At 30.5% G+C, this 12,970-nt stretch overlaps 2 protein-coding genes across 2 annotated transcripts; both read right to left on the minus strand.

Annotated features, from left to right (window-relative positions):
* Positions 1-1,795: 1,795 nt before the first annotated feature.
* On the minus strand, positions 1,796-2,810 carry LOC123296500. Its single transcript, XM_044877990.1, has 2 exons — positions 2,758-2,810; positions 1,796-2,210 (listed from the first exon to the last, which is right to left on the minus strand). Exons 1-2 carry the CDS (start codon positions 2,788-2,790, stop codon positions 1,908-1,910), a joined length of 336 nt encoding a protein of 111 aa, XP_044733925.1. The 5' UTR covers positions 2,791-2,810; the 3' UTR covers positions 1,796-1,907.
* Positions 2,811-3,541: 731 nt separating this feature from the next.
* Positions 3,542-4,954, minus strand: LOC123296499. Its single transcript, XM_044877989.1, has 2 exons — positions 4,831-4,954; positions 3,542-4,058 (listed from the first exon to the last, which is right to left on the minus strand). Exons 1-2 carry the CDS (start codon positions 4,861-4,863, stop codon positions 3,666-3,668), a joined length of 426 nt encoding a protein of 141 aa, XP_044733924.1. The 5' UTR covers positions 4,864-4,954; the 3' UTR covers positions 3,542-3,665.
* Positions 4,955-12,970: the final 8,016 nt, after the last annotated feature.

Below are 12,970 nucleotides of genomic sequence, written 5' to 3' on the forward strand. Positions count from 1 at the left end.
TAAATAGATTAACATGTAATAGAGTCAAATGTACCTTAAATTTTCTGTAGTTTTTGAAAAATATTGCTATATCCTAGAAAGGATTTTTTATGGAAATTCTTTATACGACAAAAAGACACTTTCTGGCGAAAAAAGTTTGACAAACAGACCATTGCGTATTGTTAGATAAACTGTACTCAAAGTAAATTATTGGTTATTGGAGAGGAAGTTGTTATTGCCAGGGAGCATAGCAGGTGGAGGGAACACAAAATAGAAGGTAGAATGAAATGTAACAATTACATATTTACATAGCTCCATGAGATTCAATTGGTCGTAATGTTCACACGTTTCTATCGATAGTGCTATAATTCCCGTTGCGATAGTTTGATGCAAGGTAGGCACTAGAACACATTTTCTTACTATAGAAAATTAGTGGCAATTAATTTAGTAAATGTAAAAGTTTAAACTCCAATAACATGACCTCCAGCATGTTTCACATAATGCAGCATTGTCATTGAGGTTTTAATAAATTTTTAGATATATGCTTTTTATCTATCTCTTGCGTGATAGATGAAAAGAAATACATGATATTCTGTCAATATTGACTCAAAACACGATACAATTTTCTTAATAATTTAGATAAATGGATGGAATTTCTTTTAACGTTTCTTATCGGCGTTAAAAAAATCGCGCACTTCTCAACCGACTCTCATTCGACTCTACACGAGAAATGAGAATAGCTTTGTGTTTAAAAGTAATTTAGTTTACTAATCTCATGCATCTCAATTGTAGGAAATAAAATACTGTTACACATTTTTCCTCATTCGAATTTATAGAAATTTGATATTTAGTTGCCAGATATGCCACCTCCATGTGTAAACTATATTGGATCCTAAAAACATTAAGAGAGGCGCGATAAAATTCCAGATTTTCATCTCAACCTGTATTAGAAAATAAAAAGAAAATAATGATTTCGAATACTATTTTTTAAGACAACAAGCTAATTAAAGATTTCAAGTCATCGTTTCAAGCGAGCACAATAAAATATAATTAATTCTATTGAAAGGTATTTCCGGTATGGTACTTGAAGTTCTTATGTGAAAGCTATGGTAAAGTTTTTTTCGTCAGAATTTAGCGAGAAATTAAAATGAACTCAATAAGGCTGATTATTAAATTCCAAAGTTTCAGAAATTTTGATAGTTTAAAACATGTGATAATTATGCCCACGTTCCCAATTTTGACCTTGAATTTTTTTTCAATTATAAGGCGAGAATTTTTTAATATCGCAAAAAAAAGCTTGGAGTACTGGGAGATTAACATTCATTGAATGGGCAAATCGAGAACTTTGCAGCCGATTATCTCGCGATCTAAACGACCAAAAATGCAGCAACTTCGGGATCTCACAGCTAATATTATTCCGAGTCTGTGAAAAAATAGGCCAAATCTGTCGACAATTGCTATCCTGCAGGAAATACCTTGAGTTGTTGCTCAAACGAATTTGTGTCACTACAACCATATACTGGCTTAAATTTTAAATGCTTATCTAGACAACACTGGTCTAACGCAGGTAAACAAACCAAGCAAAACAATGCAGGACGATAGAATACGGCATATAATTGACTAAGCTAAAACACTGCCCTCGTATGTAACAGCATTAAGCCTTATTAACTTACTTTATTTACTTCAAAATTCCTTATGAAACCCACATTTTGTTTTCTGAGGTTGATCGTTAGGAAATCAAATAATTAAACTTCATTTATTGAATCAACATTTATTCAATCAAAAAATTTTCAAAAAATGGTGAAGGATGGTCATTTGAGCAAAATAGAAATAGATGTAAAACATTCATTAGTTGTAAGCCTTTGGGATAGTGTGAGTATAAATAATTGGATATTTTATGGGGATGTTTATTCATAGGTTGGAAATGGTTAACCTTTATTGGAACAGTGCTCGTAGTAGGGATCACAAGGCCGTGGCGTGATCTGGATTATATAGATAGGTGGTTTAGGATTATACTTACTACTGCCAAGAAAAATCCGAATAGCTTGGGCAATACTGGAAGCACACAAATCATAGAAAAGACACACTAAACGGGTTTGACGAATTTGTACAGGCATGTTGTAGTCATTTGAAGATTCAGCTGACTTAGGTAATGGGCTTTGGTGAACCAAAGTTTTAGAACTTCTTTGATACGGATAAAACACGGCGGCAATCATTTCACCAACTATCATCTAGACAAAAATCAGTAATTGTTGATAAAAAGAGACCAAATTCAACATATATTCAATTTTACAGCATTGTGTTTTAATTTTGAAAGTGGACTTTTTGAAGTTTTTCCAAACATATAACTGTTAATTATTCGGAACCGGTGAATTTCACGATGAATAAAAAAAAGGAATCAGGTTCAAAAAAAGACAACTGCCAACAAAGAAATTAATTTAAAGAAATAAGGATCAGATTTTTGTTCGAGAAACCAACATTTATTAAGGCATGTTTTCCAAATGTGAAATCGAAATTGAAATTTTTTCTCAATGCGCCTCCATGTGCTCTACTTTGTAAGTGATATTTGATATTTAGGATCGTTATCAACGAAAAAGCGAAATTTTGTAATTCAATTAAATTTGAAACAATTGATACCGATTGTAGATTTTTGCACACAAACTTTTAGGTAAAGAGAATTTTTAAAGTTATTCTACTATCACCTCGGTAAATTTTATTTAAAAAGTTAAAAAATCAAATAAGCTTACGGAATTGTTAAAAGTTTACAATGAAATTTACCAAAATAAACAAAATAAATTGTCTTGCTTTCATTTTTCTGTGTTTGATTATTTTCTTTGCGAGTTCCCAATGTTTGCAAACTGATTAAAATATTGGTTCCAAATAAAATAGAAGAAATAAATTAGTATCGATGCTGGTTCAAATAAAATAAGGCCACGTGTTATCGATTGATTATGAATTGATAAGTATAAATTATTTGTAATCAATTAGTAACTTGAAAGCAAGTGATTGCTTTCATCCCGATAATTGAAATCAAAATTTCCATAATCTGTACATCTGTGATCAAATTTTGACCTGCGATATATAAATTCTACATCGAATTTCCACCCAAAAATTAAGAAGCCATATCTCGTTAATGATACATCGTATTCTAATTTGCACTTCCTGCATACTCCTTTTTGGTGAAAGTTCCTTGTGGTATTGTAGACATTTGTTCTATAATCACCTGGAACAACCTATAAAAGATACTTTAAGCAATTGTTTTGAGTAATCCGCAGTTGTATCAAAAATTGTGCATGCATGTTCTACCCACAAGCAAGCAAAAGTGCCTAAGCTATGGCTTCTGTGACAAAAACCGTTATATAGACAGCAAGCCAATAAATGAACATCAATAAATGAACCTCATGTGTAACAGCCATTAAATCTGGTTACTTACTTCATTTACTTCAAAATACATCAGGAAAAATCTTTGGTGAAATGATTCGTAAGAAATTAAAAATAATTTATTGAATGTATTAAGTACATTTTTATTCAATCAAATAATTTACAAAATATTGAAGGGTGGTCACTTGAACAAAGTAAAAATTGAAATAAAAGATCAATAAGTTGTAAGCCAATGGCGTGATAGGGTGAGTAATTATCTGAATATTAAATAAGGATGTTGATACTTAGATTCGAAATGGTCTTATTTACCGGCCATACATATAAGGGTTATTCTGTGCTTCTGGTGGATAATTTGGACTTTGGTAGGGAAACCCAGGATTTTGGTAGATAACTTGCTTACTAGCCCCACCACCTAAAATACCACCTAAAATACCTCCACCGCCACCACCACCACTAAGGCCAAAAAGACCTCCAATACCACCAATAAATTGAGCTATACTAGTAGCACACAAATCAACAAAAATACATAGAAAACGTGTCTGTCGCATTTCCGTTGGCGCGTTGTAGTTATTTTGAGAATCCATTGATTCAGAACGTAGTTGTTGGATCGAAGTTTTAGGTAGTAAACGTTGCATTATAGTTTCGGGGTTCCGTTGATAAGGATACCGCATAGCAACAATTAATTCACCAACTGTGATCTAGATAAAAAAATTGTATATGTATTAATCGTTGAAAAAGTGTAGTTTTCTTCAAATTGGTGTGCAGGAAGATATTAATTCTAGGCAAATGATATCTATGGAATATTTTTTTATAGATTCCCACCTCAGATATCAAATTATGGTTGAAATATGAGTTAGGGACATACAAAAGTAGCTGTTTTCGACAGATACTAGGCATAAGAAAAGTGAGGAGTGTACGATTTCTTGTCATACTTCTTATGTTGAAGCTCATTATGGTGTTCTCATCGATCTGATCGTTTATTTAACGCATATACGAGTATGATTGTTTTGTCCCGGATGGTAAGTCGGTAATTCCGTTACAGCGTGAATATTGCCGTGGATTCAATGTCACTTGAAATGAGCTCCACAAAGGATCAAAGGTACATATATAGGCTCTAAAAGAAAATCGATGAACTATGGTAAGTTGGGTCTTTTGAATAGGTATTTGAAAGCGTAAAAATGTAAAATAAAAAAATTTATTAAAAACAAAAAAAAACCGACCGCCTTAAATATAAACTGAAAAGACAAAAACAAATCCAGCAAAGCAACTTTAACAGTCGGGACCCATTATTGAGACGATTTGAATCGGGCTAGTTTAATAGGTCCCGGCTGTTCAAGTTCCTGTGCTTGTAAGATTATAAATAGTTAAACTATTTACGACATTATAAATAATTAAATAATCGAATAACCTAATAATAAAAAGATAATAATAAAAAGATTAAAGGCATAAAAAATTTAATGTTAAATTTACCAAAATAAGTATAGCCAATTGTCTTGCTCTCATTTTCTTTAAATATTTCAACCTTTTGGTGTTAACGAATTTTTGATCGCACTTGAATTTTCAATATTAGATCGAAATGCAATTTGATCGAAATTATAAATCAGTTTATATGCTAAAGCAATTAACATTTTTTCGTTTCATAATAAATTTTTAAACAAATATTTATAATAATTTTGAAATAGTATTTTATTTATAATGACTTGTAGACTTGAAAGAAATATAATTTGTTTGTTCCGGAAATCTAAATGAAAGAAATCTGTATCTGTAAGTATATTCGATTGTGATCATCAGCTGAACAAAAGGTAAGTATACGATCGTTCTGATATTATGATAGGTTTTATATTACTTGCAGAATTCACTTTTAGGACATTTGGCTCTGAAAACTGTATCAGAAAATTAAATGGTGTTTATAGAGCACATAAAAATTTCTAACTTTAAAGATTTAATAACTAAAATTTTTGATGCTATGAACATAATATTTTATATTTACTATGTTTTATTCAAGGGAGAGCTAAGGAAAAGTCGCCACTTTTGGCCAAATAGGTTTATCAGAATAAAAATTTCAATCATTCTTTATCATAATAAAAATCTATGTGATATGTTGTGACTAATTTTTACAATGCCTTCTTGTTGACATTATTTGAGTTTGCCTTATTGGGAAAAGAAAAACAATGTTAATATACGACAAACAATGAGAAACCGTATTTACTTCGGCTTAGGATTTTTCATCCCTAAGCACTGTATACAGGGCTTATGGTAAATATTATTAAAATTCAAATAATTTTATTCTCAACATGAAAAAACTGGAAGATTTTTCCGTGTGAAAATGCTTTTATGGGTGTCATAATGTGTTAACGTGAGATATGACATACATGAAATATTATATTTTTCTGAGTAGCGTGTGCAGGTAAGGAGCAGTTGGCTAAAATTTCCCATATCTAGATGAATTACAATTGCTTCAAATTCAAAGTAGGAAAGTTGAAACAAGGAAATAGAGCTAATAGAACTCTTAGGAAAATAATACTCTAAAAGAGAAGAGAAGAAAAAGGGAAGGTCAAAGATTGAAGACTTACAAGCTGATTAAAGAGAATCAGCTTAATGATAATAAGGAAAATGAAGATACTAATGTAAAGAGTATGCACGGAATTTAAATATGGATATAATAATTTCATTAAAACACATACCTAACGAGCAACCAAGGTGAAAATACAAAGTGATTTCGTACCCGGTCTCCCCTAATTTAAATTTAATATTTGGAAAATGAAAAAATTTACTTGCTAACAAATTAAGAATGTTTTTGTGTGAACCAAGAACATATTCTTTGAAACTAGTTTTTTTTTAGTGTTATATTTACGTGAATGAGAAATATGGAAAAAAGAAGAAGAATTTTGTACACATTTAACCGTATGGTACTTCAAAATTAAACTAGATTACGAAAGAAGATATTTACTTAAATTTCCCTTGAACGTGACAATACAGTCATTTCTATGTATAGCGCAATTTTTGAATATAATATTCTTTTACCTACTTGTTAATTCTTCTTTAAAACCTTTGTCAAATGCGAGGGACGATATTTTGTAGTTACATGCGGAAATAATTTTAATAAAACATCAAACTGTTATCCTCGTAAAAACTTCCACGAATGGACAATGAAACCATTAAACTCATCATATATGGGTCATCATAAAAACGATTATTCTTTTAATAAAAATGTTTATCGTTTATGTTCGTAAAGCATTAAATAGTTTTAAATGATGCGTAAGCTTTATAAAATATAAATACATGTATGTGTTTATAATACAAGATGCTTTAAAAATATTGAAGGTGGAATTATATTACTACTCCCCTAATCAAAGAGAGAATTCAATTAGAAATCTTCAGATCTATAAATAAAATCACAGTGGCAACTTTTTTGTCACGTTCAAAATAGCTTAAAGGAATGTTTTTGTGAAAATTGCAGAAACGATTTGTAGATCGAATTTATTCGATTGTCTTAAGGAATAAACCATGGAAAAAACCCAAAAAAAAAAGGATAAAAACATTTATTTTTTTCAATTTTAATTAAACTCATGTTATAAAGTAGTTTTGACCTAAAATTGACAAAAATCGAGTTTGTTTGAATGTATTGTCGCCTTTCTTATAGATATGATGTTGTTTATTAAAGTTTCGAGCCATATGAAGATATCTCGAGAACTATAATTTAGAATTGATTTAAGTTTGTGGCATCGTTTTCTCTTTCAAATTTTTCTAAACGATGTTCGTGAATATTGACGAAAATATTAATTTTTTGTTATTTGCCAATAATTGGAAGAAATATAAAAAATTTATGAAACAATAATTTGTTTACAATATCTACGAAAATATAAGTGGAATTGTTAAAGCGAGCGTGAGCAAAATTTTCATAATACAAGTGCTGACCGGTTAATAATCACATTCATGTGTGTAACATGACAATATTTTCCTAACAACATGCAGACAAGTTTCTCCCTCATAATGTAAGAGATTCATTGTATTTATGCGTAACAGATATTATTTAATGTAAAAATTTTCATATTATTATTATTATTATTATTTAATGTTTATATACATAATAATGTATAAAATAGTGAGCTAAAATTGTTTTAAGCTTCACTAAACTTCATTTTCTAAAATGAAAATAATGATTATAATAAATGTGAATATGAAAAGGAAGAGATAGATAGTCTAGATCTAGGAGCTGGTGTGGTATTTGTCAGGCAGAATGATTGGAAATTTAAAAGGCTGTTGCCCAGGGTGGCATACTTTTTTCTGTATCTCAACCAAGCATTCAGAATATACTTTAAAATTTCATATTATTTAATGCGTTTTAATATACACTCAAAAAATTAATATAAGTTTAGAAGTATAGAACAAAACTAATTTTCTAAACTAAAGGCTAAAAAAACAGCCATTTGCGGAACAGAAACAACCCTTTGATGCATTAATTGGCTAAACCTTAAACGCGTTTTCCTCGAAATCTGGTTCTGTTGTCCTTTCGGCATCCCAACAGAATCAGCAAGTACGTAATTTTGGCCAAAAAAAAAGAAAAATAGTATACATCACACGAGCAGAAAGTTTGAGTCCTGAACTGCGCGCCATGATCATATCGCGCAGTGCTGGAATCTTAAAGTTACTGCCCTTGTAGTACAATATACTATTTCTCCTCTAGGGGCGAAAAGTATTCAACTTTCATTCCAATGTGCCAGATGAATTTGCCGCTTTCTACATTAGTCGAGTAGAAAAATAATATACACATAATGGGAACATTTTTATGCCATAAATAATTACATTTCAGCAAAATACGTCAATGTTTGGTCTAAAAGACAGAAAGACACTTCAAAAAGAAATTCCTAGTTACCTACATTGTTTTAGAGGCAATTTTTGTAAGGTACAATCTTTCCAACAGTCTGTCTTTCCATTCGTTTTGAAATAAATGTCAAACACTGTGCCTGGTTCAAGACCTATAATAATGATAATAATAATAATAATAATAAATTTGAATATATAAAGGAAAGGATAGATACGTAGATGATATAAACATCAACAGAACCTAAAATACTATTAGAAACTCTCATATGAACTAAATAGAAATGAACAAGCCCTATCATACATGAACAAGCCCATCATATTATATCATATTTTTGTGGGATCGGTATCAAGGTATATCTTTATGTATGTATCATTCCAAAACCATATTGTTTAGGTGTACTGTGAAACGGAAAATTATCTTAGGTTCTTTTCTGTGTAAGTAAAACGATATTAATACATAAATTATGTTTCCTTCTACATTAAAAGGGAGGAGATAGTACTTAGAATCAAAATTTGCATTTATGTGCTTTTTTAAGCCACTAACACTATGTATTTTTAACTATTGATAAAAACAAGTATACCATGGCACGTGATGTATGACGATGCTACAACATCATATTGTACCATGATTAATATTCTAATGTACATAGAATCATCCCACTGATTGTATCGGAACGCACTGTTTTCTACATGTAAACGTTAGAGTTCACTTAAGTGACCGATATCGTATAATGTGTGTCATTGAAATATTGAAAACCCAGCATGTTTCTCTGACAATTATCCACTACTACTCTGAACGTCCAAAAACAGTTTCAAATTATATTTTTGACGACTCGGGGGGAGAAGGAGCAGATTTACTTTTCCCACTTATAATTTATTTAGCTATACTTGGAAATGCGTACAACACAAGAACGCAATAACCTCCTCAAAATTTTGTTGTAAAACTATAAATCAATTTTAGAGTTTTCTCGCCAATAACCTATGATTTACGTTGAGTCAACGGCAGTCAGTTTTCAGCCTTCGTTTAATTCAAATACTATCTAGTTAATATCAGTAGGTACCTGTCAAGATACTCCGAAATATTCAATGTAAATTCGACTCTAGGTACTACATCTTAGCATAAATGGTACAGAATTAATAGTTATAGATGCTAACTGGAAATAAAGTTCACCTTTGAATTTTCTTCATTATGAAAACACTTTAATGGAAGGGAATTGAATTGGCCTGTCTGTATATTGAACTTTCATTATTCTTTATTGTAGTTAAGATGAAAATTTCTACACAGAAACAAAATTTTTGTTGGCGCAAAAAAAATATTTTTCGGCTATGAATTTAGGAATTTAGTAGAGGAAGGAGAAAATATTCTTGAAGCGATAAGAAATTTACTTGAATTTTTTTACTATTATTTTTTTTTCAGCCAAGAAAACTATTTTCTTGTATAGACTCTAATTCTTTCTCTAGGTTTGTAATAAACTTCGTCAAAAGTTTATACATTTAAAATATTAGTAATAATAAACTTTTGTTATAGATGTTCCAAAAATCAATTGGCTAGTTCATTTTAGTGTATTGGCCCGTCTGTCTTTCAACGCATTCAATCCAAGCAGACGAAAGAGCTAGCCGAAATTTTTATAGCTTGTACTAGACTTGAAAAATAACTTTCAGGTAAAAAATTACTGACTTTATTAGCTGCATTAGCTGTTACTGCGTGCCAAAATTTCAATTTTTCTAAGCAGACGTCTTGGGAATAGTCATAAAACTATCATTTTTTCCAAGGTCCATGATCTTGCATCTAGAAAAGGAGATTTTGCCGGCTACTCATTGAGAAATTTTCATTATTTTAATGTTATCTACCATTTGATAAAGTCCTGTTGTTATAACTTGGGTCACCATTTGTTATCCTTTCATCTCCTGCCACCTTTAACTGTATTATTAGAATTTTTTAAATAAAAGTTTGAGCAGCATTCAAATTTGAGTAGATATTGATTTTTTACGCTTTTTTTTACCTTTTCATGCATCCTTGCTTACAACTGATGAATAAAGTGAATCGAAGGCTTGAGTTTTACTGCAGCTATATAATTGGGCATTTTATCACACGATAAACTCTTGAAGAACTGTTTTAGATCGCACCATGACTTTTAATACTGTATCAAGCGATGAAGCGTATTCCTAAATGAATAACACATATTACGCATGATATAATAATAATCAAACGAAGCCCAATTGTTTCTATCGCAAGAGAATAAACTATTTCACATTATATAGTATATCTACCTACCTATAAACAAAATACACATATAAATTCCTATTCCCATTCCTATTTACAAAACAGGATCTACAATGTAAACACATAAAAGGGGTTTACAAAATACTTACAACACACATGTAGGGAAGGGTGTAGAGCCATGGATCAAAATGTCATTTTAATCATCGAATACCAATTTAAATGTCTCGGTAATGTACTTTATTTCGTTAACTACGATATACACCAACAGATGTCAGGAAGAGGCATATTTTGCAGTGTATGTTTCAGTTTTTCATAAAAAGGCGGATAAAACGACGTTTTTTAAAAATGAATTTTATCTAGATCGACTTTTCGCCCCAAAAAACCCCTGCACACTCATTTTCATTAAAACCGTTGGAGCCATTTCCAAGATGTATCAAGATTCGATGAGAATACAATAATTTATTAATTTTATCACATTATCCAGACTAGAATATGCAGGAATAATATTATCTGGAAGGATTCACAAATAATGAAAAGATTCACAAATAATGATGTGGGTGGCCTCTGTTATAGGCGTATATGTCAGAGAAACGGAGGTTAAACCCCATTATTATTATTATTAATATTATCTGGAAGGCAAGTAATCGAATATTAATCAAGAAATTAAGATCCAAAATCCCACACATGGACAATTGCCCTGCTAATGACTTGCCTTCTGGCAAGTAAACTAAGTTTTTATTGTAAAATTTTTCAAGGAACTAGGAATCCAAGGTACTACATATTATCCAATTATACAACCAAACCAACTTCTGTTTATAGTGTTTTACCCAAACAATAATAATTTTCGACATTTATTTGCCACAATTGTTTCGACCCCAATTTAAATGCAAACAACAAACAGATGAGAATCAAGGTTTTCAATCCCATTTCGATATATATGTATGTGTGTTTGTTTATAAATATTATTATTATTATTATTATTGTTATTATTACTGAAAAAGAAAACCTGAAAATTCATGACTTGAAAATAATATGTGTGTATATGTGTAAAAGAGGCATTATTATTATTTCAGTTTTCACTTTGATGCTATTATTGCTTTGCGTATATATATTTTGTTTTTGTATTTTTTATTGTTAATACAGGACACGCATATTTATTCTCTTACAGAATAAATACCCTTTTTATACCATGCATATTATATGAAATATGCATAATATATTAAATTTAGTCCCAAGTTTGTAAAGCTTAGAAATATTGATGCTAAGAAAAAATGTTGGTATAGGTGTTCATAAAATCACCTAATTAGTCCATTTCCGGTGGTCTGCCCGTCTGTCTGTCAACACGATAACTCAAAAACGAAATAAGATGTCAAGCTGAAATTTTTATAGCGTATTCAGGACGTAAAAAGTGAGGTCGAGTTCGTAAATGAGCAATATAGGTCAATTGGGTCTTGGGTCCGTAGGACTCATCTTATAAACCGTTAGAGATAGAACAAAAGTTTAAATGTTAAAAATGTTCCCTATAAAAAAATAAACAACTTTTGTTTGAAATATTTTTTAAAACAAAAAGGTAAACATCACTGATTACCCACGAGAGTTGCGTCAATTTTTTTTTTTTTTTAATTTATAGATAGAAAATTTTTTCAACATGAAATTTTATCAATTTCCATGGATTTTAAGAGGATTTTTATTGTTCTCATTCAGATATTGTGAAATACGAAAAAGTATCTAAGTTTGAACAAGGCAAATTGAGAAAATAAACAGGATTTTTGAAAAATAAAAGACTATGAGTACTTGTAGCATATCCAAATTTCAAATCGATAGAGTAAAGAGTATAATCGCAGTGCTTGAAATTCAATTGTAACTTTAATCATTCTTATCTGGAAAACCGCTTTTCTTTATAAAAATTTGTTTCCACCAACGAATGCTTAAGAGAAGTTTTAAAAAAATTATAAAGTTTCACGCAAATCAAATAATGATTTCACGCCACTGAAAAATTACTTATAATTGTTCACACTGCCGCAGCCTGAATTCGAACCCACACTCTAAGTCGAAGTAGACAAGCGGTTAATGTGTATCGCTTTAGACCAGCTCCGCCACTTAGGCTCTTAAAACGAGAGTAAATCAACCTGTACAACAATCATAAACATATTGAAAATAGAATAACAAATATATTATTATGATGATGAAAAGTAGAAAGGGTTGTTTGAGTTGGTTTAATGGTGGCTGGTAGTGGGTGTGTGTATGTGTGTATGTATGTGCTACTCTAGCAGTTATTACATTAATAAATATATAAAGGTTGGTATGAGTGGTTTGAGTAGATTGACGACTGTCACGTGTTTATTTCAGTTGTTTATGTTGTACAACATTATTATGCCTGCTGTTTATACAACGTGCAACAATTTATTTTATATATACAACAACAACAACAACAAGGTTAGTTGGATTCCTTGGTTTATTGTTTTATTTCTATTTTTTTACCTTTCTTCTTAAGTTTCCATCTCTTTTGTTGGTCCTATTTCCATTATTCAGTTGTCTCTTTTCATATTATTTGCTTGA

Source organism: Chrysoperla carnea, chromosome 3, assembly GCF_905475395.1.
Source record: "Chrysoperla carnea chromosome 3, inChrCarn1.1, whole genome shotgun sequence".
Classification (NCBI taxonomy): Eukaryota; Metazoa; Arthropoda; class Insecta; order Neuroptera; family Chrysopidae; genus Chrysoperla; species Chrysoperla carnea.

Coding starts and splice junctions, on each gene's coding strand:
- LOC123296499 (XM_044877989.1), bottom strand. CDS start 4,863: ATGAGAGCAAGACAATTGGCTATACTTATTTTG. Junction 4,059..4,830: donor AATTGGCTATACTTATTTTG/GTAAATTTAACA, acceptor TTTTTTATCTAG/ATCACAGTTGGTGAATTAAT.
- LOC123296500 (XM_044877990.1), bottom strand. CDS start 2,790: ATGAAAGCAAGACAATTTATTTTGTTTATTTTG. Junction 2,211..2,757: donor AATTTATTTTGTTTATTTTG/GTAAATTTCATT, acceptor ATTTTTGTCTAG/ATGATAGTTGGTGAAATGAT.